General features: G+C 56.8%; 1 protein-coding gene across 9 annotated transcripts in view; it reads left to right on the forward strand.

Annotated features, from left to right (window-relative positions):
- UNKL (unk like zinc finger) overlaps positions 1 to 17,767 on the forward strand; it is a 45,121-nt gene that overhangs the window by 25,541 nt on the left and 1,813 nt on the right. For 3 of the 9 annotated variants that reach the window (XM_027117903.1, XM_027117908.1, XM_027117912.1), the window contains 5 exons: positions 490 to 552; positions 6,753 to 6,930; positions 14,191 to 14,283; positions 15,100 to 15,327; positions 15,926 to 17,266. In XM_027117903.1, the coding sequence (XP_026973704.1) occupies positions 490 to 552; positions 6,753 to 6,930; positions 14,191 to 14,283; positions 15,100 to 15,327; positions 15,926 to 16,755 (1,392 nt within the window). In that variant the 3' untranslated portion in view covers positions 16,756 to 17,266. Of the gene's footprint in view, positions 1 to 489; positions 553 to 6,752; positions 6,931 to 14,190; positions 14,284 to 15,099; positions 15,328 to 15,925; positions 17,684 to 17,767 lie in introns of those variants that run through there. The other 6 variants (XM_027117909.1, XM_027117906.1, XM_027117905.1 and 3 more) reach the window with 6 other exon arrangements.

The following is a 17,767-nucleotide window of genomic DNA, read 5'->3' on the forward strand; positions in this document are numbered from 1 at the left end:
ACACGGACCGGCAAGGAACGCAGAGATCCACATCAGGTGTAGGAACTGGAATCCAAGAAAACTGATGCAGAGGCAGCAGATTTGAAAGCCTTTCTGTTTCATGGACTTCAGTCCTTGGCCTTTTCTTTTTCTTTTCCCCCCTTTATTTGTTTGTTTATTTTGGGCTATGTTGGGTCTTTGTTGCGGTGCGCAGGCTTCTCACTATGGTGGCTTTTCTTGTTGAGGAGCACAGGCTCTAGGTGCACAGGCTTCTAGAGAGCAGACTCAGTAGTTGTGGCACACGGGCTTAGTTGCTCCGCGGCACGTGGGATCTTCCTGGACCAGGGCTCGAACCCGTGTCCCCTGCATTGGCAGGTGGATTCTTAACCACTGCGCCACCAGGAAAGTCCTAGTCCTCAGCCTTTTCTGCCTTCCGAGCAAAGCTTAGGTCTCTGTGTGTTTTTAATCAGCTGCTTTTTCTTCCAACAGCCAGTGCTTTTTCTGTTGCAGGCAAAGCGGAGAGATTCACCTGCTGAAGGCAGCCAGAAGGCCAGCGAGCAGGACAGTAAGCAGGTACTACCCGAGGCGAGATTTCACGTTCTCTTTGCGACTAGACTGCTGCCTGTGTAGCCTGTCACTTACTCCTGACTCACGCCGTGACCTGGTTAACATCCATTTATAAAACAGCTACATTCTTATATTCTTCTTAAAGTCATCTGTTCCATGTGTCCTTTGTTTTAATGTTTTAAAAAGTGTGCCGTACCTTGGAAACAACAGAACCAAAACCTCTTAAAGTTTCCCCCACGGGGAAATAAGAGGTGCCCTTCGTGGCCCTTCTGTGTGAGCGTCCCCGGGGCAGCCGTGACAAAGCTCCACAGACCGAGGCTTAAACAACACGCAGTGATTCCGTCTGGAGCCCGAAGTCGGAGACAAGGGTGTCAGCAAGGTTGGTTCCTTTTGGGGACCTCCGTTCTTGGCCTGCAGGCGCCGTCTTCCCTCTGTGTCTGTGTCTGTCTCCAGTGGTCCCTTTTCCATCAGGACATCAGGCTATTGATCAGGACCCCCCCATCAACCTTGTCTTAACTTGATTCCCTCAGTAAAGACCCTGACTCTAAGCAGGTCCCGTTCAGAGGTGCTGGGGGTCAGGACCCCAACATCTGAGTTTTGGGGGCACAGTTGAGCCCATGGCAGCATCCAGGGTGAGCCTGGCTTGGTCTCCCTCTCTCGGGTCACAGTCTGGAGTTGTTTTCACCTCTGAGAGAACTAGTGATCAGAAACTAGTGATCAATGCATTCTTTCTCCTCCAAGGGAGGCTACATGGGGGCTTCCCGCCGTGCCCCCCCCCGCCCCCGCCCCCAGGCTTCTGCTAAGTCAGGCCCTTTCTCTCTGTTCTGTGCGACATAGCTTCCTGTACGCTTGGTAAACCAAGTTGTTTGAGAAACAGGTTTTTTTCTCTGGACACAAGGATGCTTGTTTTCCTATCACTGTAAAAGGCAGAGGGAGCTTTACATGCTCCGGAAGGCCTGGGCTTGGCAGGATGCGCAGCGAGCACTCACTCTCTCTGGCGGCTTGTCACCTGTCTCTGCTCTGAGCTTTATTTTAAATTCCCAAGTGGACAGGCCCTCACAGTTCCTTTTCTTCTGGTTTTCTTAGTGCCCTGAAGGTACCTCCTGGGGGATTTTTCAGGGCAAGATGTTCAGGCACTATTTTTCCATTAGAAGCTTCTGAAGCACATTTTTGAAATCAGCAGGGTGGTTGAAAGTAAAAATACAACCCAGTTATCTTGTCTTTTTTTTTTTTTTTTTTAAAGAGATTGAAATCGAGAAGTTGTTCATTAAGAATCTGAAACATGAAATGTTAACAGTAGTGTAACCAACAGGGTACGTGACCGCAGTCTCAGGGCTGAGGAGGAAGGGCCTGGAAAGGAGTGGGGCTCACGGCGGGGGAGCCCAAGATGGCTGGGAGGTTCCCAGTGTGCGAGCTGCCCTCCCCCTTGGGCGCTGTGAGTAGACTGGCCAAGTTCATCTACCAGCCAGCACTCACCTGCACTCAGAGACCCCCTCCATCCTGTCCCAAAGCCAGGCCCGGTTGGAAAGCCAGAGGGCCCCTAGGCCAGGTTCACTGGTCCCAGCATTTCCCCTGGGACCCCTGAAGTTCCCGCTCTGTTTGAAGGGTCGGCTGGAATGCCCAGTGGACGCCGTGGCTATGAGGCCAGCCTGGTGGCTCTCTCGGGTGAATGGTGCTCAGATGCTGCTCCAGGCACCCCTTCCCTGCATGTGGGCGTCGTCCGCTCTGGCTGGAGGAGAATTCTGGCCACCTGTCCCTGGGACCTCCCATCGCCTCTGAGGCGGCCGCAGGACCCCATGTCCCTGGGCCTCAGCAGCAGCTCTTGTTTCTGGGGCTTCGATCATTGGGTCAGAGTGGGGAACACAGGGCGTGTGGTGTTTTCCTTGATAAACTGAGGCGGTTCAGTTCGCTGGTTAGCCCAGCCCACTCCCCAGTGTCTGTCTTCCTTCCCAGGGGGCCCCTTTCTTAGACACCCCCTGCTTGCTGGGCGGCACTCGGTGGTTCCTGCCGAGGAAAGCAGCTCCGTGCTGTAGCCGCCCATCGCTGCAGAGTCCAGGCTCCGAGACCATGGAGACAGTGTCCGCGGTGCGCAGACCCCAGCCCTCCAGGACTCGCTCTGTCCCGCTCTGAGAGGCAGCCAGTGGTGTCACCCCGTGAGAGCAGAGCAATTGGGGGACTCAGTTCTCAGCGAACAGGCGGGCTTTCCAAGTTGTCAGTCTGATGAGTCCCCAGGTCACCCCAAGCTTACCCTAGCACACGAGTGTGTCTCTGCTACTCAAAAACAGGCAGATGGGAAAGCTTCCTGACTTTGGGATTGGCAACAATTTCATGGATGTGACACCAAAAGCATAGGCAACAGAAGAGAAAATAGATAAATGAGACTTCATTGAAATTAAAAACTTTCGTGCATCAAAGGACACTGTCAACAAACAGAGTGAAAAGACAGCTCATGGAATGGGAAAAATATCTGCAAATTATTTATCTGATAAGGGGTTAATATTCAGAACATAGAAAGAACTCCTACAACTCAACATCAACAAAACAAGCAACCTGATTAAAAAATGGGCAAAGGGGGCTTCCCTGGTGGCGCCGGGGTTGAGAGTCCGCCTGCTGATGCAGGGGACACGGGTTCGTGCCCCGGTCCGGGAAGATCCCACATGCCGCGGAGCGGCTGGGCCCATGAGCCATGGCCGTTGAGCCTGCGCATCCGGAGCCTGTGCTCCTCAACAGGAGAGGCCGCAACAGTGAGAGGCCCGCGTACCGCAAAAAAAAAAAAAAAAAAAAAAAATGGGCCAAGGACTTGAGTAGACATTTCTCCAAAGAAGATACACAAATAGCCCACAAGCACATGAAAAGATGCTCAATACCAGTGGTCTCTAGGAACATGCAAACCAAAACCACCATGAGGTACCACTTCATGCCCATTAGGGGACAGCTGCTATTAAAAAAACAAAACAAAGAATAACAGGTGTTGGCAATGATGTAGAGAAATTGAAGCTTTTTTGCATTGCTGGTAAGAATGTAAAATGGTGCAGCCGCTGTGGAAAACAGTATGGTGTTTCCTTGAAAAATTAAAAATAGAATTACCTTATGATCCAGCAATCCCATTTCTGGGTATATACCCAAATGAATTCCAAGCAGTGTCTCGAAGAGGTATTTGTACACCCATTTTCACAGCAGCATTATTCATGAAGCCAGAAGGTGTGAGCAACCCAAGTGCCCATTGGCGGATGAATGGATGAGCATAATGTGGTCCATCCATACAGTGGAATATTATTCAGCCATAAAAAGGAAGGAAATTCCATCACATGCTACAACATGGATCAACCCTGAAGACTGTGTTAGCTCAGGCTGCCATAACAAAACACTAGACTGGCTGGCTAACATACTGGAAATTTATTTTCTCACAGTTCTGGAGGCTGGACATCCAAGATCAAAGTGTAGGCAGGTGTGGTGCCGGTGGCTGGCGTCTTGCTATGTGCCTGCACATCCTTTCCTCTGTGCCTGTGCATCCCTGGAGTCCCTTCCTCTTATAAGGACACCAGACCTATCGGATCAGAACCCCCTCTTATGACCTCATTTAACTGTCACCTTAAAGGCCCGATCTCTAGATACAGTCACATTGGAGGTTAGGGCTTGAACATTCGGATTTTGGGGGGACACACAGTCCACAGCAAAGACATTATGCTCAGTGAAATAAGCTAGACACAAAGGACAAATCCTGGGACTTCCCTGGCGGTCCAGTGGTTAAGACTCCTCACTTCCACTGCAGGGGGTGAGGGTTTGATCCCTGGTTGGGGAACCAAGATTCTACATGCTGCAATGAGCAGCCATACAGTGGGATGCCCCCCACCCCATACAGTGGGATCCTGTTTGATCCTGCTTATATGAGGTCCCTGCAGCTGTCAAATTCATAGAGACAGAGAATGGAAGGGTGGGTGTCAGGGACTCGGGGAGGGTGGGGAGTTAGTGTTTAATAGGACAGAGTTTCAGTTTGGGAAGATGAGAAAGTTCTGGAGATGATGGTAGTGATGGCTGCATAGCTGTCAATGTATTTAATACTGCTGGATTGTATGCTTAACAGTGGTAAGATGGTCAATGCTATGTTATGTGTATTTTACCACGAAAAAGAGAAACCGTGCAGACAAAGCTGGCGTAAGGAGGGGCACGCCTCCCCCATTTTGCTGTGTCACGTCTGGCTCTCCTGGTGACAGAGACCCCACTCTCCACCCATCCTGCTACATCTGTAATCACCGTGGGTGGCCTCAGGGAAAGGACCAACCAGGATGTTGTCATCGATTTTCAGGACAAAGTGTCACCTGATGTCTTCAAGGGGGCACGTGCTCCTGCAGTATGAATTTTTTGGGTGGGTGAAGTCACGGCAGCTCCCAGCTAGGCTCCATGCGTGGGGTTTAACATGGGGTGTCTGCAGTGCCATGGGTAGGTTCCTGCCATTCCTGCCTCGCCCGGGGACGGGGCAGTGGCTGCGGCGGGAGAGAGGAAGAAGGCCTGTGGTCACACCTCCCACGGCTGGAGGGATGGAAAGCCAGGTTGTGGATGGGCAGGTGGGCCCACCTCTGAGCTGAAGCCCAGGGAGAGCTGGGGGACGTTGCTCTCCAGACCTCTGTAGTTTGAGTTACTACTTTTTTTTTTTTTTGCGGTACACGGGCCTCTTACTGTTGTGGCCTCTCCCGTTGCGGAGCACAGGCTCCGGACGCGCAGGCTCAGCGGCCATGGCTCACGGGCCCAGCCGCTCCGCGGCATGTGGGATCTTCCCGGACCGGGACACGAACCCGTGTCCCCTGCATTGGCAGATGGACTCTCAACCACTGTGCCACCAGGGAAGCCCCCGAGTTACTATTTTTAAGTTTTAGTCTCAAGCATACAATGGCGATCAGTCCCAGGGTCTCTGCAGTCATGGAGCAATGGGTTGTCACCTGGGGCCTCTCTTGAGCAAAGCCAGTTGCTGGGGGTAGACCGTGAACGCCAAGAAGGAGGCCTCAGGGCTGGGAACACTTGCTCGGAGAAGCTATTCTGTGCCAGATTGGTCTCTTACACACTGTTCAGTGAATTTCCTTTTTATTATGAGAACTTCACTAGGAACCCCATCTCCTTGCACTTGGTCTTATAGCACCCCTTCCCTCCCCCCCCACCACGGTTAACTTTTCCTATATTATTTTGAGGCAAAACCCAGACGACATACCATTTCACTTTAGTATAGCTTCTGACTCTTGATTTCCTAGCAGCCTCTGAGTGTGCACCCAGACATGACTGTGTACAGTGTGGAAAGCCCTGAGGTCTGACTTCGTAGGTCTGTCCTGGTTCATTTTTATCACATCCTTTTCTGTGCACAGTGCCCTCCACATTACTGGCTATTCATCCAAAATTGTGCCAATTCTTTTAATCTATCAAAGATAATGTGAATTGCCCCAATCTTTTTCTTTTGTTGGGTAATGAGGTCATAGGATTATTTTTTTAAATAAATTTATTTATTTATTTTTGGCTGCTTTGGGTCTTCATTGCTGCACGCGGGCTTTCTCTAGTTGCGGTGAGCGGGGGCTACTCTTCGTTGCGGTGCACGGGCTTCTCACTGCGGTGGCTTCTCTTGTTGCAGAGCACGGGCTCTAGGCACGCGGCTTTAGTAGTTGTGGCATGTGGGCTCTAGAGCACAGGCTCAGTAGTTGTGGCGCACGGGCTTAGTTGCTCTGCGGCATGTGGGATCTTCCCGGACCAGGGCTCCAACCTGTGTCCCCTGCATTGGCAGGCAGATTCTTAACCACTGCGCCACCAGGGAAGCCCCTCACAGGATTATTTTATCGACATCTTCAGAAGCAGTGCTGGCTGTCTGCTCACGTCTGTGGTGGGTTGTTCTTAGGCTGCCTCATCTGCTTGTGAACGTCCTTCTCTGAATCTTTATTATCATGATTCTTATTATCATCATTAGATGGGACACTCCCTGGATACATTTGTTCCCGTCCCTGGGTGATCGACAGCTCGTGATTCTGCTGTCATAGTTATTGTAACTAACCAGATGTTTAAAGCTTCTCTAGAATCTCTGGAAAAGTAGTCGACTTTCTTTATTTTGTTTTGGGGATAAAAGTGGGCCAGCCCATCCGTCTCGATTCTGTCATTCTCTGTCACTGTGCTGCTATCACATTGCTGTCCCTGAGCAGGGCGCTGGCTCATCTTGTTATGTCTTTGCACAGAGCCACCTGGCAGTGTTGGCAGTGGGTCACCCCCTCGCTCCCAGCATGAGTTCCAGCCTCGCATCCAGCCTGGCATCCAGCACTGGCTCAGGCGGCTCCTCGCCCACCACTTTGCCCACTGTCTCAGCTCGTGCCCACCCTCTTGACCCCACTGGCAGCGCCGTCGAGGTGGTCCCAGGTAAGTCTGGGGCTCTGCTCCCATCTCCCCGACGCCTCTTTGCACTTCCCTTGACGCCTTCCAGTATGCATGGTGTATGCTCATGCTCAGTTTGTAGAAGAGCATTTTCGGTCACCTGCCACTTTGGCTGTGTTGCCCGTGGTCTAGGAAATGCCTGCCTCGCTGGGGGCCTTGGGCTGCAGAGGGGATGAGGAGCCCTCAGGTGGGGCAGCTGGACAGGCCCCACAGGGCAAGGCAGAGCGGGCAGTGCCACCCAGCCTGAGACCACCAACAACAGGAGGCTTCAGAGAAATGAAATGGGGGCTGTGAGGGGTGGTGAGGGCACCTGAAGACGGGGGACGGTGACAAGAGTGAGGAGCGGGGATGAGGTCACAAGGCATGGGCACGGCTACCGGCTGCAGAGGGGTTCTTGGCCGCTGGGAGTCCTTGAGGGTTTGTGGACTGATGACTGGTGTGATTGGACCCGGGGGACCTGTCTGGCAGCTGGATGGAGGCGCAGAGCCCAGGTTGGGGCTGTCGTGAAAGCTAAGGGAAGAGTGGAGCTGGTGGGTGAGATGGTGCCTGTCAGGGCCATACGGGTCACCTGGCCCTCTCAGGCCACGTCTGGGTGCACCTGGCTGCACCAATAATACTCGCCAGTTTTGGGAAGTAACGGAATCCTCAGAACTGCCCTCTGGCCCCAGGAGGAGGGCCCTTGCTGGCCTTTCTGCAGTTGGGACCCAGGACCCAGAGTGCACATCCCACCCGCTTTGGGGCTAACAGGTGTAGACTGGATTGTTTTCCCATGTAGTTTCATTCAGGTTGTATCCTTACTAATGCACTGCGTGAATAGAAGGGGTAAACTCTGAAATAAACAGGTGCTGGTTCCAGATTTTCTGTGTTTAATGGATTCAGTGGAATCATTTCAGGGCCACTGGGCAGGTTCCTTTCTTTTGCCTTCCACTTCATATGAACAGGCGGGAACCTCCGGAGTTCATTGCCGGGTGGCTGGCAAAGGGTGGAAAGACTAGATCGACTGTGGAGGGACCTCAGGGCTGTGGGCAGCTGACTCTAAGTGACCTCCGAGGGCAGGGTCACGGCCTGTTCATCCTGACCCACATGGCGTTGGGTTGAGCATGTTTTACCTGAGTGGGGTCCAGCCTGAGCCGCGGCAGGCGGGCAGGGTAGGAGCAACCGGCAGGCGGCAGGGCTCGGGACTTGCCGCGGAGACCCCACTTTAATCCGAACAAAGCAGCCCGGCCCCGCGATGGTTTTCGCACAACCTGGGTCCGGGGTCCCGGCACGCCGCCTCGCAGCGCCGGGAGGGGCAGGTGCTGGTAAGAGGAGGTGAGGGTCGGGGCAGCCTAAGGCTTGCGTCACCAGGGTGGGACGGAGTATGTCGGGGGCGGGGGCATCCCGAGGCTTGCGTCACCGGGGCGGGGCAAGTCGGGGGCGGGGCGATCTAACATTTGCGTCACTAGGGGCGGGGCCGGCGCGGGCCGGGCGGGGCGAGGGCCGTGTTTGAATCGGCAGCGGCGGCGGCGGCAGCAGCAGCAGCAGCAGCAGCGCGGGGCGCCGGACGCCGGGACGGTGAGTCAGCATCGTCAGTCCCGCGCCGTCAGGGTGCGGGTCGTCGTTACCCGGAGCTTCAGATAGAGCGGTGCGCCAACTCCCTGTGCTAGGTGCGCCTTCCCTTCTCCCCAGGTGGGCCAACTCCCGTCTCTCCAGGTGGGCCAAATCCGCTCCCATGTGAGGTGCGTCTCCCCCTCCTCCCCTCCCCCAGATCTTTCCCCTCCCCTCCCGGTGCTCCTCTTACCGGTCTGCGGTACCCGCGCCCCGGGCCAGGTGTGACAGCCAGGGGTTGGTACCAAGGTCTTCGGGGTTGCGGAATGAGGCGAATACAAACATCCCCCCTTTAGGAACCTGCTCTGCAGAGGCGCCCGCTGCTTCCCTGCGTGGGCGCCAGCCGCGGGCTTCTCCAGGGAAGCCTGCATCGCCTAGCGGAAGGGGGTCTCTCGCTCCCCGAGGACGGAAGGGGGTCTCTCGCTCCCCGAGGAGGACGGGGTTCCTGCCTTGTCCTGCTGCGAATCGAATCGCCGCCTGCACTGTCGGAAACTCAGACCAGCAGTGAGCGGGTTTGCCAGGTGCTTCTCCATCCTCTAGTTAGGGGAAGGACAGACCGCCAGGGGGCATCCTGCCCCCTCCCCGTGGGTGCAGGGGAGCACCCCCACGTCAGGGGTTCCCCATTCTGGCCTCTAATTCGAGCACTGACTGTGTGCATTGTTCCCGTGTGTCCCATGGTCCTGGGGACCTGGGCACCTCTTGAATGTGCTGTGTCACGTCGGGAACCGAGCTTTGCCAGGGCCATTACTCAGCAGCTTTCAGCTAATTGCTTGTTAACATCTGTGCGGTTACTGGTACTTTGGCAAGGCGGGCTCCGGGTCACATGGCACAGTTTACCTAACTGGGTTCACATGGATTTTGAGTGTTGTCAGTTCTTCCTTTAAGAGAACATCTCAGAAGACCTGGGTCTGATCTTAGGGAACAGTGGGGTGTGTAATAGGATAAGAGACATAGTGCTGGTGAAAAAGTGGGCCAGGACACCTCCTGGGAACGCCAGTAACCGCCGCCACCCCCCAACCCCCGCCTCCGCAACACAGGCTGTGGTTTGTCGGGTGAGATTTGGCCCCTATTGTGCCCTGCCTGCACCTGAGCGGGGCAGGGCAACAGAGGTGCCCCTTTATGCTGAGTCATTGGGTGGGGGTGGGGGAGTGGGATGAGATAAATCACTTCAAGGTAAGAAAAGGCTCCTGCACAGTTTATTTCCATCCATCCGTCCATCCCTTCCTTCATTTTATGTGCCTTTGTTATTAAAAAAATGTTTCTGGAACTCTGCCAGCTTTGAAGCAGACCACCCCTAACCTGATCCCACCACTCCAGGTGTGAAGGGCTAAGTCCATGTTGTCAGGTCCTCCTGACCAGCATGTCCAGGACAGGAGCTCAGGACCCCAGGCAGAGCAGATGTGCCAGGCCAGCACAGGGAGCGTGGGTGGTGGTGGAAGGTCAGGCGTGTAGTGGGTGGGTCAGGGTGCTTGCTGTCAGCGGGTGAGTCTGCACATCAGCCAGCAGTGGTCCAGGCCTGGGCTGGACCGCACAGTCCAGGTGACATGCAGGGATGGAGCAGGGGGTGATTCTGAGAAGGGTTTTGGAGTCTGGGCAGGAGTTTTCTCAGGACTAGTGGGGCTAATGGAAGCTGTGGCAGGCTGTAGCCCACAGCAGTGTCATGGCTTAAAAGACAAAGGAGGAGCCATTGCTGGGGTGGGGAGGGGCAGGGTGGGAAAGGGTCCTGCTGGGGGAGTGTGGACTGGCTCGCCAAGGGGTACATCCTTTCTGGGAGGCAGGACTCAGGACATGAAGAGGTTGTCATCACAGAAAGGTTACTCCTGGGACAGAGCAGGTCGGGGTGAAGGGGCAGCCTGCAGAGATGGCTAGAGCTGGGAGCCCTAACTGGTGTGGGTCAGGGGAGGAGGAGTTGAGGGCTCCTCTGGGCTTCTGCTCAGCATGTGGGCCCAGGTGCACCAGCTCAAAGGAGGCACCTGTGTGCGGTTTGATAAGGAGCCAATGCTGCAGTGGGGCCACTCCTGCTAGGAGGAGGCAGTGTGGCCATGCTGGGGGACGGCTGGGGCGTCTGCAGATGAGCACTGCAGAAGTCACCTGTGTCCGGGTGTGGACCAGGCACAGGAGGGGCTGCCGGGCTCCCATGGAGGGTGGCAGGGCCAGGATGTGGCCCCAGGCAGGGGAGGAAAGAGGGACAGGGCCACCTTTGACCGGAGGGGTTTGGGGGTACAGTGCAGGGCTGGAAGGCAAGGCTGGGGTGACAGTTTAAAGAGTGAGCTGGAAACTGGGGACAGCAAGAAGGAGGGGGTCACCCGACTAGGGGCAGAGTTGGGTGAGGGGCTACAGGGCCTGTGGTCATGTCCTGGGGAGCAGGTGGGAGCCAGAGGCTGTACCCTCTGTGTGGAGTTCACATTAACAGGAGACAGGTCTGTCTGTGGAGGAGTCCTGACAGGTCTGGGCCCCTAGGTCTGCGGGAGGCACCCGTTCGAGCACCACAGCACAGCCTGGAGAGGACAGGTCGGTGTGTGTGTGGGGGGGTGTTTCCAGGTGGTCTCGATTGTTGTGAGTTAAATTATGTGCTCCCCAAAAGATATGCCTCCGCTGTAAACTCTCCGCCCCTGTACTTGGGAGTGTGACCTTATTTAGAAACAAGTCTTTGCAGGGAATTCCCTGGTGGTCCAGTGGTTAGGACTCCACGCTTTCACTGCCACGGGCCTGGGTTAAATCCCTGGTTGGGGAACTAAGATCCTGCAAGCTGTGCGGTGCTGCCAAAAAAAAGAAACAAGTCTCTGCAGATGTAATTAAGGTAAAATGAGGCCATTAGGATGGGCCCTAATTTGATATGACTGGTGTTCTTATAAGAAGGAAATTTGGACACACAAACACAGGGGAGGGAAGACCACATGAGGACAGAGGCAGAGGTAGGGCTGGTGTGTCCACAAGCCAAGGAATGCCAAGGATTGCCAGCAGAAGAGGCAGGAGGGAGAGTCCCTGGAGCCTTAGAGGGAGCCCAGCCCTGTGCACCTTGACCTCAGCCTCTGGCCCCAGAGTGGATTTGCATGAGTAGAATTGTGTTGCTGGAGGCCACCTGGTATGTGGTGCTTGGTTTTGGCGGCTCCCGGACACGAATGGCCCTGCGTGCTTCTAGATGTCGGGAGGCATCCTGGGGAGCAGGAGGCACTTGCTGCAAAGAAGCGTTGAGAAGCAGGGCCTGGAGGGGGCACCCACAGAGGGGAGTGGAGCCCCCAGGAGGAAAGGGGGACTGTGCAGGCCAGAGGCGGGTGCTGCCCCCACGGTCCCAGCCCCGCTGTCTCCCTGAGGGGCTCGGGTTGGTCTTTTCTTCCTGTCACCACTCTTGCATCAGGCCACCTTCTAGTCGCCTCCATCCTTGGATGTGGGCATCGGGTGCGTCACATGAAACTGTTGGCGGGGCTGGTCCAGCTGTGCAGGCGCTATTGTCACAGTTGGGACAGCGCTGTGAGCAGCGCTTCACGTCTTCCTGCTGCTGCCCCAGGACTGAGGAGCTTGGGGTGCTGCCAGCCCAGGGCCTGCATTGATGTCCACAGTGTCCGGTGTCACAGGCTCAGCTCCTTTCGCCTCCTCACACCCCAGAGCAGAGGTGGAAACTCCAGGGGCCCTGGCCCGGTTGCCACCCTGTGTTCACCAGCCCTTCAAATAGTTCTTCCTGCAGTGCCGTACAGTCGGGGGATCCCTCTGGGCCGAGGGAGCCTGTGCCCCATTCCGTGCTCCTGGCTGTCGTTGCCAGTGGGGCCAGGACCAGGTCGTGTCTGCAGGTGGTGGGGATGAAACAGGGAAGGAAACAGACGCAGGGCCCCCTCGTCCGCCTTCCCGGGTGCGCATGGTAGCCTCGCCCTGGGGCAGAAGCTGCGCTGGGACCCCAGTGGGCCGCTAAGCGCTGGCATCGGGTGGGAGCCCTCCCGTGGTTGGCTCAGTGGTCCCCATGGGGGCCAGGCAGGGAAGGGATGGGGCTGCCCATTAGGCTGGACCCCAAGTCTGCTCTGCATGTGTCTGGCTCCTGACTCCTCAGAAGTCACACGTCTCCTGCCCCGTTTTTCCCCCCTGAGTGTGGTAGAGGGTCTTTCATTTGAAAGGCAGCAGCCCCCTCCCTGGGCGTGGGTCTCTCTGTTCCAGAGCCACAGTCTCATCCCCTTGCCCTCTTTTTTTTTTTTTTTAATAAATTTATCTGTTTATCTATTTATTTTTGGCTGTGTTGGGTCTTCGTTGCTGCCGTGGCCTTTCTCTAGTTGTGGCGAGTGGGGGCTTCTCATTGCGGTGGCTTCTCTTGTTGCGGAGCATGGGCTCTAGGTGCATGGGCTTCAGTAGTCGTGGCGTGTGGCCTTCAGTAGTTGTGGCTCGCGGGCTCTAGAGTGCAGGCTCAGTAGTTGTGGTGCACAGGCTTAGTTGCTTCGCGGCATGTGGGATCTTCCCAGACCAGGGATTGAACCCGTGTCCCCTGCATTTGCAGGCGGATTCTTAACCACTGTGCCGCCAGGGAAGTCCCCACCTTGCCCTCTTGACTCTTGGATCAAATGCGGCCACCCCAGCCTCCCGGCTCCTCCTTCCTCTGCTCCTGGGGGTCTGGCTGAGCCCCAGGGGGTGGGGGGGCGTAGTCAGAGCTGAGCTTCCTCCTCTCTGGGGTGGGTCTGACTTGATGCTGCTCATTGGGTTGGACACTGTCCAGGGACTCTGACACTTGGCACCAGGCAGCTGGGGGAGGGGCAGAGGTAGGAGGCTGACCCAGAGCAGGCAGTTCTGACAAGGGTCCCCATGGTCCACCCCTGGGCTGGGGGCGTTGAGTGCCTTTGTGGCCTCTTGAAATGGGACTTGGTGCATCTGACCAGGCGTCATGGGGCACTGAGGGGCCCTGCGGCCAGCAGGGGGCATGGGACTGAGCCACACAGGAGAGGCTCACCTGCCTCCTGGAAGGGGTGCTTTGGGAGAGCAGACCCCAGAGGGGGGTTGGGGAGAAAGGTTCTGAGGTGGCAGAGCTCCTTGTGTGCTGTGCCTTCGATGTCACCATGGTTTGCTGCGGACCTGCCTGTGACTTTGTGCTGGGGAGGTCTCTCTGGCCCCACGCTGTGCCCCAGGAGCTCCTGCAGCCCCTCCCCTCGGTTCCCAGTCCACAACTTCCCTGAGTCGACCCTGTGGGGCTGTGGGAACTTCGGGGGTTGGCAGGCCTGATCTTGGCCACCCCAAGACAGCTTCCTGCTTGGTGTCAGGTCCCCAGGGTACAGGACCCCAGGAGGGAGTGTCAGGTGGGGTCAGCGCCGAGGGGGCCATGTTCCATTCCCCTGTCCCTTTAACAGACAGGCCTGGGGGGCACCGAGGGCTGCAGCAGAACACCCAGCTCAGTGCCCCAGGGGAGAATGGATGTGGGTCTCTGCTGTGACCTGGCTGAGGAGGTCAGCGCAGGTGCCACCTGAGTCGTCCGTGAGCCGCTTTCCCCTGGACGTGGCCGTCCTGGAATTTTCTTTACTAGTCAAGCATGTTTATTTGGTTAGATTTTACCAAATGATTAGAAGTTGAGTCAGTGAGATGAGGGCTGTGTTGCTGAGGCTAGTAGATTGGCCCCAAGCCCAGACGGGTCCCCTCCGCCACGAGAGCCTGGCTTTCCCCTGCGATGACGCCGGTTCTGTCCTGCAGGATCCTCCTTAGACCTTCACCTCGGTGACATCAGCCTCGTGCCCCCAGATAAGGACCTGGAGGAGCACGACAGCCGTGACCTCGGACCCACAGGTAGTGCCTGCACCCGGTGCTTTCCAGGGCCTTCTGTTGTGGCTCTAAGGTGGGAGGGGTCCTGTCTCCATCCCTGCACCCCCCACCCTGAGGTCCCTGCAGAGGTGGGGGTCAGGGCTTTGTGGCCCTTCTGAGATGTTTAACCACTGCATTGGCATGAAGACAAATGTGTTAACATTAGATACTGAATCATTCTGTTTGACCTAAAAGTTTATCTTTCTTCTTCTGTTACTTTTTTAAAGATTTATTTATTATTTATTCAATTAATTTATTTTTGGCTGTGTCAGGTGTTAGTTGAGGCATGCAGGATATTTCGTTGCGGCGCACAGGCTTCTCTCTAGTTGTGGCATGTGGGTTTTCCCTCTCTAGTTGTGGTGCATGGGCTCTGTAGTTTGCGGCATGGAGGCTCTCTAATTGAGGTGCCCGGGCTCAGTAATTGTGGCGCGAGGGCTTAGTTGCCCTGAGGCATGCGGGATCTTAGTACCCTGACCAGGGATCCAACCCTCGTCTCCTGCATTGTAAGGTAGATTCTTTACCACTGGACCACCAAGGAAATCCCTCTTCTATTATTAAAAGAAACCATTTCTGGGGGGCCCAAAAAGTACTGGGACCACCATGCCCATGGACAGGTCGGCCGGGCAGGGCCTAGTGTCTGAGCAGTGAGGGGTGCAGCCACGCCTCTCTGGGTGGGGGTCCCCCCAGCACCCCCAGCCCCGGTCACCACCCGCTCCATCAGCTCGGAGCGGTGCTGGGGGATTCCTGGGGCAGAGGATCTTGCTCCACCCCTCGCTAACCCGGCCCCTCCGCCCCACGCAGGTCAGCGGTCGCTGGGGGGCTCGGCGCCCGTGGCCATCCCAGGCTGCCTGCCCCGCTCCCCGTCCCTGCAGTCCTCATCGTCCCTGTCCGCCTCCCCACTCGGCTCCTTCTCCCAGTCCCTGTCGGGGCCGCTCGTCTCCTCAGCCATGACGCCCCCCCAGCAGCCTCAAGCCCTCAAGTCGGAGCCCCGAGCGCTGGGCCCCCCAGCCCCGTCCTACAACTCCTTCGGTGAGCGGGGCTCTTGGGGCTCCAGGTGCGGGAGGCGGCCACAGTGTGGCCCATCCCATCCCCGTGTCTGCTGCTTGGCGCAAGGTGCCCTGGGCAGGGGGCCTGGGGTTTGCACCTGAACCTCTGTGGGGGTGTCATTGTGCCTGGGACCCCGAGCCGCTCTCGTGACACCACCACGGCGAGACATGTCTCACCTGCAGGCTGCGGGGGTGTGATATCGCCAGAGACCAAGCGCAGAACCAGACAGATTTGCAAAAACAGGAAACTTGATTTAAATTTCTTTCCTTGAGAAATGTTATGCGATCTGTTTTGTTTTAAAAGAGTTGATATTTTAAAGTATCTGTTTTAATTTCTAATGAAACATGGATGTCAATGGATGTCGCCCATGCAAACAAAAACCCTTTGGGGTCCTCCAGATTCTAAGTGCGTAAAGGGTTCTGGGACAAGAGTCTGAGCACTGCTGCCTCCAGGATGCAGCCACAGAAACGGATTTGTTTCCTTTTCTGGTGGAGAGATTGGGGTCCCCAGAGCTTGCTGGGGAGATGCTTGTGAGGTCCCAGCACAAAAGCAGGCTGACATCCGGCTCCTCCACACTCAGGCTTGAATGGCGTCCCCGGCAGCATCTGGGACTTTGTCTCTGGCAGCTTCTCTCCCAGCCCGTCACCCATCCTGAATGCTGGCCCCACGGCCCCTTCAGGCGCGAGTCCAAACAGTGCCGAGCTGGCGCGGGTCAGGCGGCAGCTGGAGGAGGCCAAGAGGAAGATCCGGCAGTGGGAGGAGTCCTGGCAACAGGTGAAGCAGGTGAGCCTGGGAAGGGGCCGCCGCGCAGGTGAGACAGGTGTGTGTGGCGGCTGCCGGCCCCGTCACGCAGCCCCTGGGTTTCAGGCCTGTGACGCGTGGCAGCGGGAGGCCAAGGAGGCCAAGGAGCGGGCGCTCGCAGCCGACAGCGCCCGGCAGCTGGCGCTGCAGAAGAAGGATGAGGTGGAGGCCCAGTTCCGACGGCTGCAGGAGGAGCTGGAGGGCCGGGGCTTGGCCTCCATGCTCCCCGGGCTGCGCGGCTGTGGTGACATCAGCGCCATCCCCCTGCCGAAGCTGCATTCGCTGCAGAGTCAGCTGCGCCTCGATTTGGAAGCAGTGGATGGGGTGAGTCCGGGTCTCGTTTTCAAGGCACTGGAGGGGGTGCATGGAGGTGGTGGGGAGCCGGCCGAGCAGCTTCCGTCCACTCCCACCTTCGCCTCCTCTTGGAGGCCATGCCCTCGTGGACAGGGGCCATGTCGCGTCACACGGCTGGAGGTCTGGTGGTGGTGTTTGGGGCACCTCCCTGGGTCACCCTCCAGGGTCCCTGGTCACCCCCTTGCCTGGTGTAGCGTGAAAGCCGCTGCCCTCAGCTTAGTTGGAAAATCCTTCCACACCCGGGCATTTTGTTAGAACTTGGGGCATTGGGAAGGCTCCACAGCTCTGCCTCTCAAACACTGTCCCCTCCCTGGCTCACGGCCCAGGCCGTTGGGATGCACACCTCGCATCCATCTCCAAGGCGCCATCATCCAGGTTTTGGCTGCTGTCGGCCGGAGGCTGGGTCCCAAGTTGGGGTCCATCCTGACCTGGCCCCTCCGTGTGGCCACCTGCCTGGCTACTCTTCCCACACCACGTGGTGGCTCTGGCCCCGGGAGCCCGTCCCCACCCAAGGGTCTTCTGGTGAAGCCTCTCCCACCCCATCTTTTTGTTCCTGGGTGGCCCCCAGCAGGGGAGTCCACCCCACCCTGACCCTGGGCCCGGCCTGGGTGGGGGCGGGGCACCCCCTGACTGCATCTCCCCCGCAGGTGATCTTCCAGCTGCAAGCGAAGCAGTGCGGGGTGTGCGGGGAGCGGGCCCGCAGCGCTGTCCTGCGGCCCTGCCAGCATCGTGTGCTCTGCGAGCCGTGCGCAGCCAGCGCACCCGAGTGCCCCTACTGCGCGGGCCAGCCCCTGCCCTGGTGACGGCCGCCTTGTCGCCCGCCTCCTGGTGCCACCGACGTCGGGACCCCAGCCCCAAACAGACCACCCACGGTCTCGTACTCTCCTCACAGACCCTGAAGGCCGTGTGGGGGGCTCGGCGGGCAGGGTGACTCTGCGGGGTTTGTGGTCCTGACGCCACTGTGACCGGATCCTGGGAGTTCACATCCCGAGAAGCACTTTGTAGACGGAAGAGTTTAGGCAGACGTTCCAAGTTGCTATAAGCTGCTTTGAGGTTCATGTTTTTAATATGCGATAATATGAAGCTTTATACGTGTACTGTGAACAGAGTATTTCCTATCGGTCTATTGTTAATCCATAGTACGGTAAACACATTAGGTTTCATATCTGAAATTAGTACTTATGAAGTGAGCATTTATCTAGTAGTGAGAAATGCCTAGGATTTTTACAGTTTCCAAATTAAGTGCAAACTAATAGTATTTATAGCA

This window comes from Aethalodelphis obliquidens, unplaced genomic scaffold, assembly GCF_003676395.1.
Source record: "Aethalodelphis obliquidens isolate GAN/ISIS:26980383/991018 unplaced genomic scaffold, ASM367639v1 scaffold18, whole genome shotgun sequence".
In the NCBI taxonomy this organism is placed as follows: domain Eukaryota; kingdom Metazoa; phylum Chordata; class Mammalia; order Artiodactyla; family Delphinidae; genus Aethalodelphis; species Aethalodelphis obliquidens.